General features: G+C 34.4%; 2 protein-coding genes across 5 annotated transcripts; one reads left to right on the top strand and one right to left on the bottom strand.

Annotated features, from left to right (window-relative positions):
- Positions 1-1224: 1224 nt before the first annotated feature.
- Positions 1225-7106, top strand: LOC137944863 (serine/arginine-rich splicing factor SR45a-like). Of its 2 annotated transcripts, none has more exons than XR_011110862.1 (7): positions 1225-1304; positions 1439-1458; positions 3334-3480; positions 3577-3676; positions 5711-5860; positions 5971-6217; positions 6463-6533. XR_011110862.1 is itself a non-coding variant. In XM_068790641.1 (7 exons), the coding sequence occupies exons 1-7, from the start codon at positions 1302-1304 to the stop codon at positions 6872-6874; spliced, it is 702 nt and encodes a 233-aa protein (XP_068646742.1). In that variant the 5' UTR covers positions 1225-1301; the 3' UTR covers positions 6875-7106. The 2 variants fall into 2 exon arrangements, 1 of the variants encoding a protein (XP_068646742.1); XM_068790641.1 differs by lacking the exon at positions 5971-6217 and adding an exon at positions 6663-7106 and having other exon boundaries at positions 6463-6532.
- Positions 7107-10839: 3733 nt separating this feature from the next.
- LOC137944425 (bifunctional nuclease 1) lies at positions 10840-16093 on the bottom strand. Of its 3 annotated transcripts, XR_011110817.1 has the most exons (11): positions 15722-16093; positions 15176-15388; positions 15030-15082; positions 14892-14948; positions 14731-14796; positions 14522-14593; positions 13094-13203; positions 12041-12132; positions 11867-11931; positions 11203-11326; positions 10840-10989 (listed from the first exon to the last, which is right to left on the bottom strand). XR_011110817.1 is itself a non-coding variant. In XM_068790108.1 (10 exons), exons 1-9 carry the CDS (start codon positions 15978-15980, stop codon positions 11879-11881), a joined length of 975 nt encoding a protein of 324 aa, XP_068646209.1. In that variant the 5' UTR covers positions 15981-16093; the 3' UTR covers positions 11063-11326; positions 11867-11878. The 3 variants fall into 3 exon arrangements, 2 of the variants coding, with proteins under 2 accessions (XP_068646209.1, XP_068646210.1); XM_068790108.1 differs by lacking the exon at positions 10840-10989 and having other exon boundaries at positions 11063-11326; XM_068790109.1 differs by lacking the exon at positions 10840-10989 and having other exon boundaries at positions 11063-11309.
- Positions 16094-16344: the final 251 nt, after the last annotated feature.

The raw sequence follows: 16344 nt of genomic DNA, 5'->3' as shown, positions 1-16344 counted from the left end.
AATAAAAAAGTATTGATACAAATATTAAATTAAATAAAATCAATTAAATTATAAAAATATGTAAATATATATATAAAATGTAAAAATTTGTAAAAAGAAAAAATAAATTACACAAAAATAAACAATAAACTATGCATCATCTATGTAGAGACTTGAAGTGCTCTTTGTAACTACATTCCTCTTGTGTCTAACTCAAAGTCTAGTCTCTCGAGTCCGATGCAACTGGTCCTCGATATGTTAAGTACGTTAAGTACGAAAAGAAGATGGTCAAACCGTCTTGGGTATAGGGAGTCGAGTTCAGTCTAGACTTGAAACCACATACACTCTATGGCATGCTCATCAAATGGTTGACCAACCTCATGTGCTTGTCGCACCATCCGCTACATATAATCCTATTAAAAATAGCATAAAAAATTTATATTATTACTTTCACCTAAAATTAAGTAAATAAAATATAAGAAGCTTAAAATTATAATTATACTTACGTGTTGTTTTTCATAACCTCATGTGACTGTCACATGAAGGACTTGATTACCGTAGTATATAGAATCGTTTGTTTTCTAACATTTCCTTCATAAGGATTATTGAATTTACAATATCTATTTTGTAAAATTACGGCTAATTAACGATGCAAAATAGAAAATCAACAAAAACGACAAAAATATAGAAAATTGAGATATTAAGAAGATATAAAAAAAAAACTGAAAGTAAGATATATCGATATCAACATCTTACTCGAAAGTAATAGTTATGAATCAAGAAAGGTTAAAAACATTCCTAAAAATCGAAAGTAATACATGAATTTCACACAATATGGCCATGAACAAAACCGACAAGATCATTCCCAATAAGTTTTGTTCAATTGATCCTAAAACAACAATATGGAAACCAGATGATGCAGAGTAATTGTATAGGCCATATGACTTTGAATATCAGGAGCAAAGCCACCTTCATCACCAACATTGGTAGCATCTCAACTTGGAACATTGAAAAAAGGACCAACATAAAAATACACCTAAATAACATATTTTTTATTTTATTTTGAAAAACACACTTGAGAGCGCTTGCAATCCAAAATGGTTGAAAACAATGACATTTATTTAATTTTTCTAATATATAAGAAGAGAGTAAAAATGACGTATAAGATATATAGGAATTTCCTTAATTTAATAAAGAATTGGTTAATATAATACGAGGATGTTGAACCTGGTCCCGTCCTTGTGGTAAACCCGCGACACAGAGGCAGACGAACAATTTTGCGCCTCTTCTCCCGTTTTAGGGTTTCGCGGCTCCTCCCTGAAATGGTACTCTCAGGCCGTCTCTTCTTCCCTATATCACCTTATTCTCTTTATTCGTCTCTTCTTCCCTATCTCACCTTCTAATATTTATTCGTCACTTGACAGCATATTAATTTTTCTTTGGTTTTTATTGTTCGCAGGCAGATTCTCCACGCAAGAGGTAATCCATTGTTTTCGTCTTCGACTGCCTGTGTTATCTTGTCGCTAACGAAAATGTTGTCACTAGTCATTTTGGAAAAGCCCTTTGGACTTGTGTATTACTATTGCAATTTCGAATTACGCCTGCTGTTTTTTGTTAAGATGATTTCGTCGAATATATAAGTTGTTTTGAGAAAATTGTTAGCTATGCACACTCTTATCTTATTATTGGCAAACATTTCGTAGCTCTATATATTCGAATTATATATTTTGTTTAAGGAAGCTTTGACAATGTGAAGTGAAGTGTCATATGAGCTCCGATCAACTTTGAGATAGAGTACAGATTAACTCGGTATGGAGACTGCATCAACCAACAACTCCGTATGAGGGTATCAAATGGGTACTGTATTGCTATATTCTGCATGCTCTCTATGATTGTCACGCTAGGTAGCGTCTTGAAGTAGGTGCTGGTCATTATTTTAGACGGGCCAACCTCAATGAGGGTTGAAAGTCTGATTCCAAAGCTCATATATTTGTCCTTGCAACTTTCTCATGGTATCATAACCTTGTTTCTTCACTGGCTTTCTCATTAGTTCAGCGACAGACCAGCTATGCAGGAGAAGTTTTGACATTTATAGTATGCTGGAAAAAAATTAACTACTAATGTATTTCAAAAAACAAAACAGAACATTGTGCTAAACAATGGTTCAAAAGTATCTGGGATTTTAGCCAATTTCAGCTTCATCAGCACATTATCCTTTCTCAAAAGATGAACTCATTATCATCACCAGAGCTTTGTGCCAAATAAATTCATCTAAATTCACTCTCATAAATAAACAGTAAATGGTGTCTTCCATGATTCATTTAACCTATTTCATATGAAATATTCACATGTATGAAACTTATGCCTTTAGCTTTTGTGAAGCCATCAACTTTTTGTAAGAAACCTGTGGTGGGATTGCTTATCTGCATAAGAGAAATCTGTTATTCATTATTTAGTTTCACTTTCTTCATGTATTTGGCCTGCCATATTCGAGCTGTAGTGCAATCTTTTTTAGGGGACCGTATATTTATAAACATGTTAATCAATTGAAGATTTTAGAAAACATGGTCCACAATGTAAAGATGGAACTTACACCAAAATTATCTATCCTGCGGCTGGCTTTAGTTTAATTTTAATTTCAATTTTTTTTGTTTTGTGTATCGAGGCAATAGAGCTTAAGAAGCTCTTTATTGTTCACTTGATGTAAAAGAGTGAGAATGCGAGAAAAAAAAATATTGTAGTTGATGCGTGGTTGACCCACTAACTTTGCTTATACCATCTCTTGGAAAATTGGAATGACCCTTGGTTTATTAAGAATTATTTTATGACTTGAGAGGGGATGGATCCACCTGCTTTTAGTTGAATATTTTACTAGAAGCTGGAAGCTCAAATGAAAATAAAAAGCCTTGGCCAATAGAACCTCTGGCAGTAATATTCTTCTGAATAGATGATTCAAGTAAAACCAACTGCTGTATAAAAGAAATGTAGCCTGATTTTTATTTTTATTTTTGAGAAAGAATTGTGGCCTGAATTTGACTCTGCCTAATTTCTTTGCTTTAATATTTTCATCGATGAAAGACCCATGATACATAAACTTGATGTGGGCCCCTCTTAGAAATTATCATTTGTAGAATGCAGCAGTAGCAGTCTTCTTATGAATCTGTTTGTGTTAGTTTCTCTCCCTGCATACTTGCTTTATATATGTACTGTGATATTAATTTCACTATGTGATTGTTTTGTAAGATAATAATCAAGCTTGTACAGAATTTTACATAATGGGTTTGAGTTTGCAAATTTGTACTCTTGTAATGTTTGATGTATCATTGATGTTACAATGTAATCTGAATGTATCAGGTCTTCACGATCCCCTTCCCCTCGCAGAGCAAGATCCAGGTCTAGGTCAGTGTCTAGATCCAAATCTAGATCTAGGTCAAGGGGTAGGTCTTGGTCCCGTTCCCCCCTTCGGTCCCGATCTCGATCTCTGCCTAGAAGTCATGGCAGGTTTGAACCAGTCTGCAGTTACTGCAATTTAATGGTGTCATCTCCTTTTAGATTGCATCTGACTTTTTTGGTGCACCAATCCTTATGGGCTTTCAGAAATGATGCTGTGAATCCTGGCAACACTCTCTATGTGACTGGCTTGTCAACTAGAGTTACCGAAAGAGACCTTGAGGATCACTTCTCCAAGGAGGGCAAGGTATGTTTCAAAATTCTTGCATGTGCATGTATATGTTTATCTTTTTGGTAATGCAATACATTCTATCGCATTGAAAATTCTCGAATTATATGAAGAAGGGTATTTTGGTCATTTCACATGAAATATGTTTGTCCCTCTAACTTAGGACTATGTTTGCCTTTATGTAATTGTCATATTGGTGGTTTTGATATAGAGGGCATATATCTATTTTTGACTCATTATTACTTAAGTGATATTTTAGAAGAGGAGAAGTCGACTTTTGACCTCTTAAGGAGTTCTAGAATTTAGCCACAATCTTTATCCTCTCCTTTGCTCTTTTGTTTCTCTTTCTTTTTCTCTAAGTTTCTTCTCAATTTTCGAATTTTATAGAAGACATTCTCTAGGTTGTTTTCCAAAAGAAGAAATAGTTCATTCCCATCCCTTGGTAAGAGTTGAACGCAACACATCACACCAAAAACCCCCTATATGACCATTGAGTCAAAGGCCTAAGTCTAGCCTTTGAAAATGCTATTGCCTATTTAAAGAAACCGATAAATTCTTTTATGATTGATTTATGTTGGTGGTTTAACATAGACTATGTGTAAAAAATACTATAGGAACATAAAAAAGTTGATCTGGATATCAACTAAGCATTTTTATTTTAAAAAGAAAATTTATTTCATAAAACAAGAAGAAAATTTGCAGGCTCATTTCTACTCTCCAAACTATGTGGCTGCATACTTCCTCCAATGATAAGCTCATTTGGACCTATGATGACAGTGGCAAATTCTTGGTTTCTTCGGCTTATGCAGCTCTTAAATTGTAAGCAAGCGGCCCAGATGCATGCTGCTGCCCTCAGTTGGAATCTCTCAGTGCTCCCCACCCCCCAAGATGCCCTTTTTCCTTTGCAGTGCATTGCTGGGCAAGATCCTAACTACTGATAACTTAAGAATGCTGTCCGGAACATCTTCTGTAATTTTTGTGGTCTGAGGAAAGTGTCGATCACATTCTCGTTCACTGCTCGTTGCTTGGCACACATGGACTCATTTTGTTGGTAAAATTGGTTTATCCCTTGGTGTCCCTAACAGCCTAATATATCTCTGTCAGCTCGGCCAAGCGACCAACCTCCCCAGGATCAGTAAGATTCTCCTGTCAACTGTCTTAGTCCTTGTGCCTTGGGGCTTATGGCTTGAACGCAACAATTACTGTTCCCGCAACAAAGGAGCTTCAAGAGAGGAAGTCTTGTGTAGAATTATTGGATCTATTGTTGCTTGGCTTGACACTCGTGGAGAATTTGAGGGCATGCTGGTTTCTCCAGTTTGTGACTATTGGCGCCTTTTTGCCAAGATGTCTGTGACCTGACCCACTATCATACTTGAATGTCCCTTCCTTTTGCTGTCATCGAGTTAAATTTCAAAGGTTGTGCTTTGGAGTGTCCTGGGCTGGCTGGAATTGGAGGTGTGTTCAGAGATAATATGATGGGACAGTTTTTGCTCCCTTTTCTGGCCCCATTGGATGTGTTGACTCGACCTCGGCAGACCTAATGGCTCTTTAGCAGGGCCTCCTCATATTCATTGAGCATCTTAGCAAGCATTTTGATGGTAGGCTCTGGATTGAGGGGGACTCGAAGGTTGTTATTGGATGGTGCTCAATCCCCACTGACTGTCCGTGGAAATACTAGGGGTTTTTTCATGAGATACTTGACTTTTCCTCTTGTATTGATATTTCCTGGTTTCATGAGATCAGCCAACTTTGTGGTTGACAATTTTTCTAAGCATGGGGTTGCTCTCCAATCCCTTGTTGTTTCGTGCCCTTGTTTGCCTTACCTTTTTTTTTTTTTTTTCTAGCTTTGTTTTTAATCAAATTTGACTTCTCTCAAAAACAAAATAACCAAAGCAAGAATGGGGTGTCTCATTCAAGAGAAAAATAGGAATATGAGTTCTCATTTTGACTAACATTTACTATGCACATTGATTATGTAAGTTTTATTTTTCTACCTATTTTCATTTCATTTTCAGAATTTCATATTTGTGGCTATCTTTTTTCTCCTTGTAGGTAGTTCATTGCCGCCTAGTTGTTGAGCCTCGCACCCGCATGTCACGAGGCTTTGGTTTTGTAACCATGGACAACGTCGATAATGCGGACCGTTGCATCAAATACCTAAACCAGTCTGTTTTGGAGGGACGGTATATAACTGTTGAAAAGGTATTTTGTTTTCCTCCGAGTCTTGTCACAAGAAATCATGAATAATAAGGACAATTTTTCGTCATTGGATTTCCATTATTTTTGACTTGGAAGTTTTTGGTTACATTCAGAATACAAATTGCGTCAGCTATATTGGCAGCAAAATCAAGATGATGATGAGTTCATCCACCCATCCATTCAACTTATCTCACAACTGCTTGATGAGTGGCCCAGCCTAATGGTTTTTCAAATGTGCATCTCATCAACTAAACAAATGCAACTAAATCTCTGATCAACTCACCTTCAACTCTCTCAACTAATCAACGGTTATTACTACCATCAACTCCCTAATTGGGCATTTATGGTATCGCACAACTGGTATTCATCAGATGGTGCTTCTTTTAGTCTTATACCTAGACATGAGTGCGCTCCTAAGCTCTTCTAGTTTGGATTATGTAAAATGGTGGAGCAGCTATTTTTTCTTTTAACTTTAGGAACTGCATGTCAATGTGTGATAAATCTTCTTATTACCTTAACTATTACAAGTAGCTTTGCTCGATTTGGGGACTCGGGGATGGTTTGGTAAAACATGTAGAAAATTGAGGTGTTTGTGTACCTTTCAGTCAAGGAGGAAACGCCCAAGAACACCTACACCTGGAAACTATCTTGGGGTGAAAAGCACTCGAGAGTCCAGTGAGTACTTATTTCTTTTTCTTAAATTTTACCTGTAAGTGATTGATCAAAGTTTTTCCTCAATTTAAATATCTTAATAATTAATAATAATAATAATAATAATAATTATTGTTATTATTTTTGTGGAAAGGCCGCCATCATGATCGTGTGAAGTATAGGGGAGGTTATGGCCATGACGACTATGGTGGTGGATTTCGTCGTGGGGGCCGGGATTACTCTCCACGTCGCTCTCCTTATCGATCAACAAGGGATCGGTCCAGATCTAGGTCAGTTCCTTATTCTCCTTATGGTAGCCCAGATCGAATGGGTTATGGTCGTCGTCCTGATGTGTATACTAGGTAAGGTAGTTCATTCGGTTTTTTGAATTCCCACTTATGGGGTCAAATTGCCATGGTAGTATTGTCCTTGTGGAGAACATATATTCCAATTAGCTCGTGTAGTTCTGTTTGATTAAATGTTTGGTGAATCCAAGTACTAGCTTATCTTTGTATGGGGTTTCTGTTCTGGTATCTTTAAGAAACACAATATATGTATCAGCTACTGCTCTACTTATTATATTGTCCTTTCTATTTGACACCTATTCCACCTTCTGATGGTTCCAGTAGTCAGGATTTTTTGCTTTAATTAAGAAAAAAAAAAAAGTCTGATCTTACCTGAGATTTGATTTGAAGTGCAGTATGAATTAGGTTATAACTTCTATCCAGAATACAAAAGGAAAAATGAACTCGGTCCAATTCTTTATATGTCCAGAAGTTTGAGTCCATAAAATTTTATTTTTTTGTACTACAGTGTACGAAGTATGGTCTCAGAAGATGATTGCTCTTTCATATAAGTACTCATCTCAATCACGTTTCTTAGATTGAGATTTGTTTATAGGCCCAAATAGCTATCAAGGTGTAGCAACAAAGAAGAGAGGAAAGTTCCGGATCAAAACATCTTACTTCCGATAGGCTTACAGTAGCTAATCCAATACAACCTTAAGGTTCGAGTGACATTGAGATGCCTGATGGGAGCTTGCATAAGGCTGTTTAGGGCAAAGAGAAAGTAGATGACCTAGGGAAATATATGGTAAAAGTTCATTCCAATATGATCTACTTTCTACAGAAAATAGAAGACCAATTTTCTAGTTAGTATGAGAATGTGGACAAGGTAATATAGGTACTGGAAAATTTCAGCAAACTTTAAAAACTTCTCGTTCCCAGTTCCTTTAGTATATAAATTTTCTATTTGGAAGTGATAGGCTGTTTCAAGAGCACATGTTTCTGTTTATTTTCTGTTCTTATCATAGCTTGGTTGTTACTTGCAAAAATTAAATTATCCACATACAAACAGAAGAGTAACATATTTTTTATGAACAAATTGAGTGTGCTCATGTGAGCATCTTTCAAATCCTCTTATGTAGAAAATACTTATCAATCCAAGTGAGTGCCTTCTTCAATTGATAACACTGTTTACCTCTTTTAAACAACCCCTTCCCCCTCTGCCTCTAGCCTCTAGCCTCTAGCCTCTGCACATTGGTCACTAATTGTTGCTGATGCTTCTTAACCCTAAATTTTACTACCTTAACTCTAAATCTTAATCTTATCTCTCCCTTTATTTATTTTTCTCTTCTTTCTCTATCTATTGGTTTAGTTTTAATGTAATTGGAGATGAGTATGTTAAATCGTAGGCAAACAAGGTTTAGTGGACAATAAGTACCTTTTGTATATTTAGTGAACAACATAAGAAAACCACGTTTGTTGTACTTTGTGGCCTCCTTGGGAGCTTTTCTATTTTTCAGTCTGTTTCAAATAACTTGCTGGAAAAGAAAATAGGTGTACAATAATGAAGTACTCAAGATTGAGATCCTTCACTCCAATAAAGTGAAAGAAAAATATTACAACTCAGCTGTCCAGTCCAGGTTAACTAAAAAAAGTTTGGGACGTGACCAACTCCTTTATCTTGTCTTGCAAAATAAACTGGTAAGACTCAATCAAGATTTGGATTTTCAAATTCCATAACTGTGTTTCTTAACATGGTATGACGAGCCAAAGGTTGATATTTTTCTTTACCTTTTGTTATAATCCGTCCATTCTCATAACCTGTCTCTTGTCATCTCCTAATCAGCCATGTCTGGCCTTTGTACGTTATTAAAGTTAGGAGAAAGATTTGGTAAGTTACTAAATTATCTATTTAAAAATAAATATTAATAAAAAGAACCAAGTTTTAAATTTAATATAAAAAATACCCAAACTTTGAACCGTCCAACTCTACGTTTCGGTTTTGACTGTTAAATGTCATCTTGCCTGTCATCATTCATGTGTGTGACTTGTCACAATTACACATCATCACCATGTTGCATCAGCCCTCCTTGTTAGCATACCTTTTTTTCTTAATTTTTCATTCATTATTGATTCAAGGTGTTCTTTTTTGTATTTTTAAAAAATATGAAAACATTAATTCCTGGCTTTAACAATCTTAAACATTTTATTACATTCTATTTAATATAATAAAAAATAAAAAATTATTTTTTATTTTTTTTAAAATCCTTTTCTAATGTAATTAATATCTTACACTATCGATTTAAAATATTTTTCATTTAAAAAATATTTTTAAAAAACTATTATTATTTTTAAAAATATTATATATTGTTAAGAGTTTTATTACCTACTATTTATTATAATAAAATAACAAAATTACCTACTATCGATTTAAGATATTTTCAAATTTAAAAAGTATATTATTAAAAAAAATTATTTTAAAATTTTTATTTGTCAGTACACGTATAATTACTTTCTATTTAAAATAATAAAATATAAAATTAGATATTGATTAATAAAAATCTTCTCCTAATCTGTTTAACCCATTTCATTATCGATTTAAGACATTTTATAATTTTAAAAATTATTTAAGTTAACTCCTTTCAATATTGATTGATGAATACATTTCATTATTATTTTAAAAACTAAAATAGTGTTAAGTAGATTAGAAAATTATTTTTTAATTAATTAATATAGTTTTTTACTATAATAAATAGAAGGTAATAAAATATGTACTGACAAATAAGATTTTTCAAAACTAAAGTTTTAAATATTTTTAAAATTTTATAATATCTTAAACCAATAATGAAAAATGTTAAATAGATTAGAATATGATTTTTTTAATTAGTTAGTTTTATATTTTATTACAATAAATAGAAGGTAATAAAATATGTACCAACAAATATTTTTTTTAAAAAATTTGTTTTAAAATTTTATAATCAATAATCAAAGGAGTTAGTTAAATTTGAAGATGCTTTTTTAATAATTAATATACAAAATTTATTTTTTATTTCAATAAATTGAATGTAATGAAACGTGTTCAAACAAATAATATTTTTAGCTAAATTTTTTTTACAAAATATTGTATAAAATTAAAAATATCATAAATCAATAATGTCAGGTATTAATTATATTAGATTTTTTAAAAAATAATTAATAAAAATTATTATATATATTTTAAATTAAATAGATGGTAATAAAATGTGCAACTTCTTTTAAAATTCTTTTAAATAAAATGGGAGAAAAATGGTATGTTAAAGAGGAGTGCTGATGCGATGTAGTGATGATGTGTTTTTAACATGGCATGATGATGTTTCACCATATAAGCGGTCAAAGATGACATGTCAAGTTGGACTATACACATGTGTGGTTAACGGGTCAAAGTTGGGTATTTTTTACGTTAAGTTTGGAACATGGTTATTTTAGTTAATATTTGTTAAAAAAAGATAATTTAGTAAAATTCTCTTCTTTGAAAGGATCTTTGTTGAAACATAAAAATGAGAGCATTTGAGCACTCGGTCTAACAATGCTTCTTTCTTTTTTCTTTCAATAAATGTCAGCTTTTACCATCTTGTGTTACTTATATATGGATGTGTATAAGGGAGATATGTTGTAGATGAAAATTAGCTCCTCTACTCGTGAGCGTAATATATATAGCTCTATTATATTAATGCATCAATCAACATAACAGCTAAATGTGTGCAAACACACAAGGACGTGAGCCTTGTCATATTAGAACTCGACCATTGAAAGTAGTTTTGAGTGCATAGAGCAAGATGATATGGATGAATTTTGGTATTTGGATTTTGCCTTGAAGACAATAATAAAGGATAATATGAGTTTTGAATAGCTAGTTCTTGCCTCCAAAGTATAATGGTAAAGGTAATTATGAGCATCAGAGATCAATTCATTTCTCAATATTGGTTAGACATGGTGATGAATGGTTACAAAAAGCCGATAAAGCACATACCACATGCTTCAAAAGAGTAGAAGAATTGAAGGAGACAAAAAAAAAGTTACAAAAGCTATGTATTGCATGTTACAAGCACTTAAAAAACCATGCACAAAGTGCAAAGGGAAAAGTTGATGAGATCTATTAGGAAAAGTTGTCCATGAAAATTGTAAAGGTACTATCATTCCGACTCGATGCAGAAAGGTCTGTTTGGAATCCATGGAAAATAAAAGAAAGTAAGAATTTGACCATTATTATTCCTTAAAATAATAAGTGAAAAGGAGAATTTGAGCTTTATCTCGTTTTTATTAACATGGTATGAAAAGACCAAATACAAAAACATAGGTGATATATGTCATGATACATGGTCGCCTAAATACAAAATTACATTGAATTGCATTCCAAGTAGTAAATCAGACCTGTACATTGAGATTGGTATATTTCATGCTTCACCCGAAACCCTTGCAAAACGAGGCTCCTCTCAGGACTACTTCGTTTTTCGAAACTGGATAGATGTCTCATGTCTCTGTTAGAATGATTCTCCTGCATAAAATTGCAGTAATGATGTGCAAATGGGTGCCGGTACAAAGACAAAAAAACATCTACATCTAGCCATAGAAAATTATATCTCAACACAAGAAAATTATCAAAATGCCTGGTAAAACATCCTCATAAACCAAAAGATCCACAGACGAGTCTCAATAAATGGAAAATCATCCGGAGATACAAAGTAAATAGGTGATAAAAAAAAATCCACTACTTGAAAGGTAGTATTATAAAGTCTTGTCTGCTTCATCTGCTGCACCATAAAATTAACTAACAGCAGAGATATTCTAAATTTGATAAACGAAACGAACAATAAAAAAGACAAATTACTTTTCCTTCTATTGTCACAAGTAATGGAAATATTAGTACTAATAACTGCCTCAGCCTGGCAAAGTTTGACTTCTCTTGATTCATCAACTGATTAGAAAGTACTTGCTAAAGAATTCGAGAGAATTATGCCAGAAATATAAAATGGTGGATATCATTCACTTAAAATCGAGTGCAAGAGTCTCTTCTAGATAGGAAGATGGTCTGTACCTTGGGAACCACTTAAATTTTTTGTCTGGACATGCGAAGTTTGTTTAGTTCATCTCTGCATATAGCTGCAAAAGGATAAAAAGGTACAATGTCACAAAGATGCATTTATAGAACCAAAAACACTCTGCACCTGCAGTGTTCCCAGAATATGTTGCAAGAGTGTCATTTAGGTACCTGCATCAATATATCGTTCCTCCAGAACAGCTAAATTCATCTTCTTTAACAAATTAAGCTCTTCAACCAGGGAATCTGGGCCTTCAGGAGCACTAAACAAGAAAAGATGTCAACATGAGCTATACACACACACACACAGAGTCAGGAATAAAAAACCATAGAAAAGTTGATCATTTTTCTAATTGGCAAGCTGCACCAGATACTAGATGCAGGTGTGCTTAGTTAGAGAAAGGTCCTGTCAAATTAAAAAAACAACAAAAACTTTTTCATTCTGCTTCAGTTCTCCCATTCCACCATGAATTTTTCACAATGCAAAAGTTGAGAAACTACAAAAGTTATATAACTTACCAAACCACTTTGAGTACTCATTTTCTAACTTCACCATTAGATGTAGATTTTTTTCCTCTTATCTGAAATACACATTTCTTCTCCCATATATTTATAGTTGATATTGATTTTTTTCTTTCTTTCACTTTAAAATGCTAAAATGGAGATAATAGAGCGATGAGAAGTTTCACAAACAGCTGAACTCAGCTGGAGTTTACATAACTTGAATTTCATTTTTTTCCCTATTCTATATTGCTTTCTTACCCCACGTGTTCATCATTTATGTGTACTATACTAACTTTTGAGTGCAAAAATAGAGATAGCAGCATCTTTGTTGTAATGAAGTAAGCAGCAGTCTTGTAAATATATGTTTTTCAGGAGTCAAAAAGCCGGATGCATCCAACCATTTCTAAGGTTGAGTCTATCCCTCATATATATGCACTCTTTCATAAACATAAAATAAAATAAAATAAAATAAAACCAAAGTGAGATTTTTGTCCTTATAAAAGCTAAAATGATTCTTTTTGAAGAAATTACATGATGGAGTCCTGATTAAAACTTTACCCATGAAATTGATATGAAGTTGTAGACAGAAAGAGAAGAATACAAATGACTGGGTGCGATATAAGGAGTGAAATTAGGTTTAAAAATAAACAAACATACAGGACTCTACCTTCCTATAGACAAATCCAAGAAACATAAGAAAGAAGCTGAGTCAATTATTACCTGTCCAGAGTTACATCATAGATAGACTTCACACCATGTCCTCTCCACTTTCCATAGACAAGTCTGATGGCATCAGCCAAAACAATTTCCTTGCTTACATAAATTGGCGCCTACAAAGAAGGAAAGATAAATTGGCACCTATAGTTAATTATTATTAAGGATGGACAGCAAAAGCTTGCAAAGAGCAAAATATATCAGGGGATGATGATTAGAATCCCAAATACATGAAAAGCCATTTGTAAATCATAGATGGTGCTTTGCCTACTAAAGGAATGTGCTTAATGTTTTTAATATGGTCGACAAACTACTCTTAACTAGAGAGTACAGGAGTCCCAGAAAGTAAGTTTTTATATATGATGGCTACTAGATTGAGGAAAATAGGCCTGGAATTTTCTATGATTGAAGTCATCTCACTATGTCTAGAACTTCCTCTCAATATCTTAAAAGTTAAAATTTGATCATACAAGTTAAAATGTCACCCATATGTAGTGGCATGGCTAATAAATAAGGAAAACTTTCATATAGAGATGGAAAAATTATAATTATACAAACTGGTGTATGCCCACTAATGTCTTTTTCCTTTTGAAGCATGTATCCCTAAGGGTGTTGTAGTCATAGTAAACACCTTCCCACAACTATAAATACAGCCTCTAGGCATAGGGCAGAGCATTCAAACCTCTTTGTCTTGGTTCAAATTCATCCCTTACACTTTTCTCTCTTTTACTCTTCTTTCTCTCCCTTGGTTTCTTCTCATTTTCACCCCATGAGCTTCAGTGTCCTTCCTCTCCTATTTTCCTCTCTTCTACCCCGTTTTCTCTTTTCTTAATGTTTATCTTCAAGCTTATTTATCATGTTCCTTTTAATTTCTTCAAATTGCCAAGTGCCGTTCTAGCAAGAAAATCTAAGGAGAATCTATTCCATTGTAAGAATGAAGAGCTTCATTTGGTTGACAGGCACCTTAAATCTTTTGTCAAAACTCATACATGACAAGGGCCCTATTTAAATATGAGAACGCTGGGTTGCCATCTGCTTTATACGATGCACCGCATCAAGAGGTGTAACAGCAAGAAAACAGCAGCCTTTATAGTAGTACCCAGTTAAAAGTTAAGAATCCTAACCTTCCGATGGAGGTGAAAAACGATAAAGGAGAGTGCAAAGAGCAGGGTTCATGTAGCTGACCCTGATATATAAGGGATAATGCTACAATGAAGAGCATGACAACAATGATGATGATGATGATGTTGAACATTTTCCTTGTTTCCAAAAAATATCTTAAACTAATTTCTTATAAATTCTTCTTTCTCACTAAATAATCAGACTGACATATCACAAGGACATTGTTCTGGCACAGTTTGCTGAAAATCAAGTACGCCAAAGCTTCATCTGAATAAAGAGCAAGGAAGATGCATGAAGCACATAGTAGTTTACCTTGCATCTTTTTGCCACATTTATGGCATCAGAAGGGCGTGCATCCAGACTAACCATGGTTTTTTCACCTGCCTGTAAAATTACAAGACCTGGATGTGAACAGAATTTCGTAAAATGGGTTTGCTGTCAAAAGAAACAAATTTTTATTTCTATAATTCAAAGATAAGCACACCAGCTTTTAAATAGAGGGTATATGAGAAGCACTCTACCTTGCCAAGGAATATTCGAGCAAAGTAAGTATTGATCACCCTATGTGTAATTTGCACCTTTTTTACCTAAAATTATAGGAAAAGTTCAATGCCGAAACCTAAGCAACAGATATACAAGTGAGGAATGGACCGAGTTTGCATAGAAAAGTTCAAGTTCGTACTTCATAACCAAGGCTCCCTACAAGGTTTTTCAAAAACTGAAATTGACCGGGGCATTCCTGCATCAGGAAGACTATAATTACTCACTAATGACAACGAGCAGCTGGAACGTATTATCGAGATTTAACACATTTAGATACCTCACTTTCTTCCTCTGGTAAGACCTCTATAAGTTTTTCAACAGCAGAGTCTCCTACACAAGCAAAAAATGGTTTATTTGGTTTTTTAGGAGCAGAATGAATCAAATCTATGACAGAACAAAGTTTTCTAATGACATCAAACTTACCAACGATAATTGGCAAAAGCATGTCCCCATCACAGGAAACTTTAAGGAAAATTGTAGGGCTTCGAAATCTACGAAGTAAACCACTACCAATGGAACCAACATTGGCAGACGAGGCCCACGCTTGAATGGAAAAGGGAGTCAAATGACTTGATTGTTGCCATTTCATCTCTTCCAGAAACCCATGTTTAAGCATATGATAGTGCCTCGCAGTTTCTGCACTTATTAAATATAGAAAGGTTACTCTGAAAGTGGTAAACATACACAGATGATGATATCGATGAGCTCTCAATTATCGAAAACAAAAAATAATAATAAACACAAAGAAAGAAATTTTCACGAATTCCACCATGTAGATCTTTACACATTCGCAAGTGACATCTTAACGCTACATTTAACAAAAAACATTGAAAGTTTAACGAATTCCATTGTCTTAAACTTCGACCCCATCTCCAAACCAACACAATCCAAATCATGCACCAACTCTACGGCAAACATAAACTTCAAAAGCTTCCTCTACCGGATACGAACTAGAAACCGAATACGAACCTGAAGTAAGCACAACGGCACCCAAGAAATCACTCTCGCGTTCGTCCCAATTCTCATTCCGATCGCCCCAACTGCCACGCGAAGCTCTACAAGAAATGCAAATCGATTTGCTATTACCCAGTCTCTTCCCTCTATAAATCAATCGAAACGAGACCGAATACTGCAACCGATGCAGATTGCCAGAATTTGAAAAGGGAAAGTTCACACTGCTTGGATCAGAAAAAAGCGCCAAACCCGAGACAGGACGAACTCTAAGCATTCTCTCCTCTATATCAGAAACACACAAGGGAAAACAACTCCAGATTTCTCTACGACGCTGAAATTCACAGAATCAAGTCTCTTTCCGAAATGCGTAATAGCCCGATCACTTTTGACGAATGTTATCGAAGTGTTTAATTTATCATCGCAGTGATCCTTGCAGGTGAAAGAAAATGAACAGCGAGGCGTAGATTATCGCCCTGGAGTGATTCTAACCGCCGATGTGGGTGGGAAAAATCTCGGACGCTGCTGCGTCAGGCGTAACCGTCTAGTGACCGAAAGCGACGATTGCCGCTTTGTTCTTGACGGACGGTGTCGATGCGAGTGGGACCAGAAAATCGACCACGTGCTTTGAGATGAGCCGC

Source organism: Aristolochia californica, unplaced genomic scaffold (assembly GCF_029961685.1).
Source record: "Aristolochia californica isolate CCGP_79_NKW_82.1479 unplaced genomic scaffold, dmAriCali1.0.hap1 SCAF_11, whole genome shotgun sequence".
Lineage (NCBI taxonomy): Eukaryota > Viridiplantae > Streptophyta > Magnoliopsida > Piperales > Aristolochiaceae > Aristolochia > Aristolochia californica.
The sequence above is the reverse complement of the archived record's forward strand: the minus strand, read 5'-3'. Positions and strand labels throughout refer to the sequence as shown.

Bases quoted from the DNA above. Each gene is read 5' to 3' on its own strand.
- LOC137944425 (XM_068790108.1), bottom strand. From the start codon at position 15,980: ATGCTTAGAGTTCGTCCTGTCTCGGGTTTGGCGCTTTTTTCTGATCCA. The intron at 14,797-14,891 runs GTACGAACTTGA...CTATAATTTTAG, and splicing joins TAGGGAGCCTTGGTTATGAA to GTAAAAAAGGTGCAAATTAC. The intron at 14,594-14,730 runs GTAGAGTGCTTC...GTAATTTTACAG, and splicing joins CTCGAATATTCCTTGGCAAG to GCAGGTGAAAAAACCATGGT.
- LOC137944863 (XM_068790641.1), top strand. The intron at 3,481-3,576 runs GTTTGAACCAGT...ATGGGCTTTCAG, and splicing joins CTGCCTAGAAGTCATGGCAG to AAATGATGCTGTGAATCCTG. The intron at 5,861-6,462 runs GTATTTTGTTTT...TGTACCTTTCAG, and splicing joins GGTATATAACTGTTGAAAAG to TCAAGGAGGAAACGCCCAAG.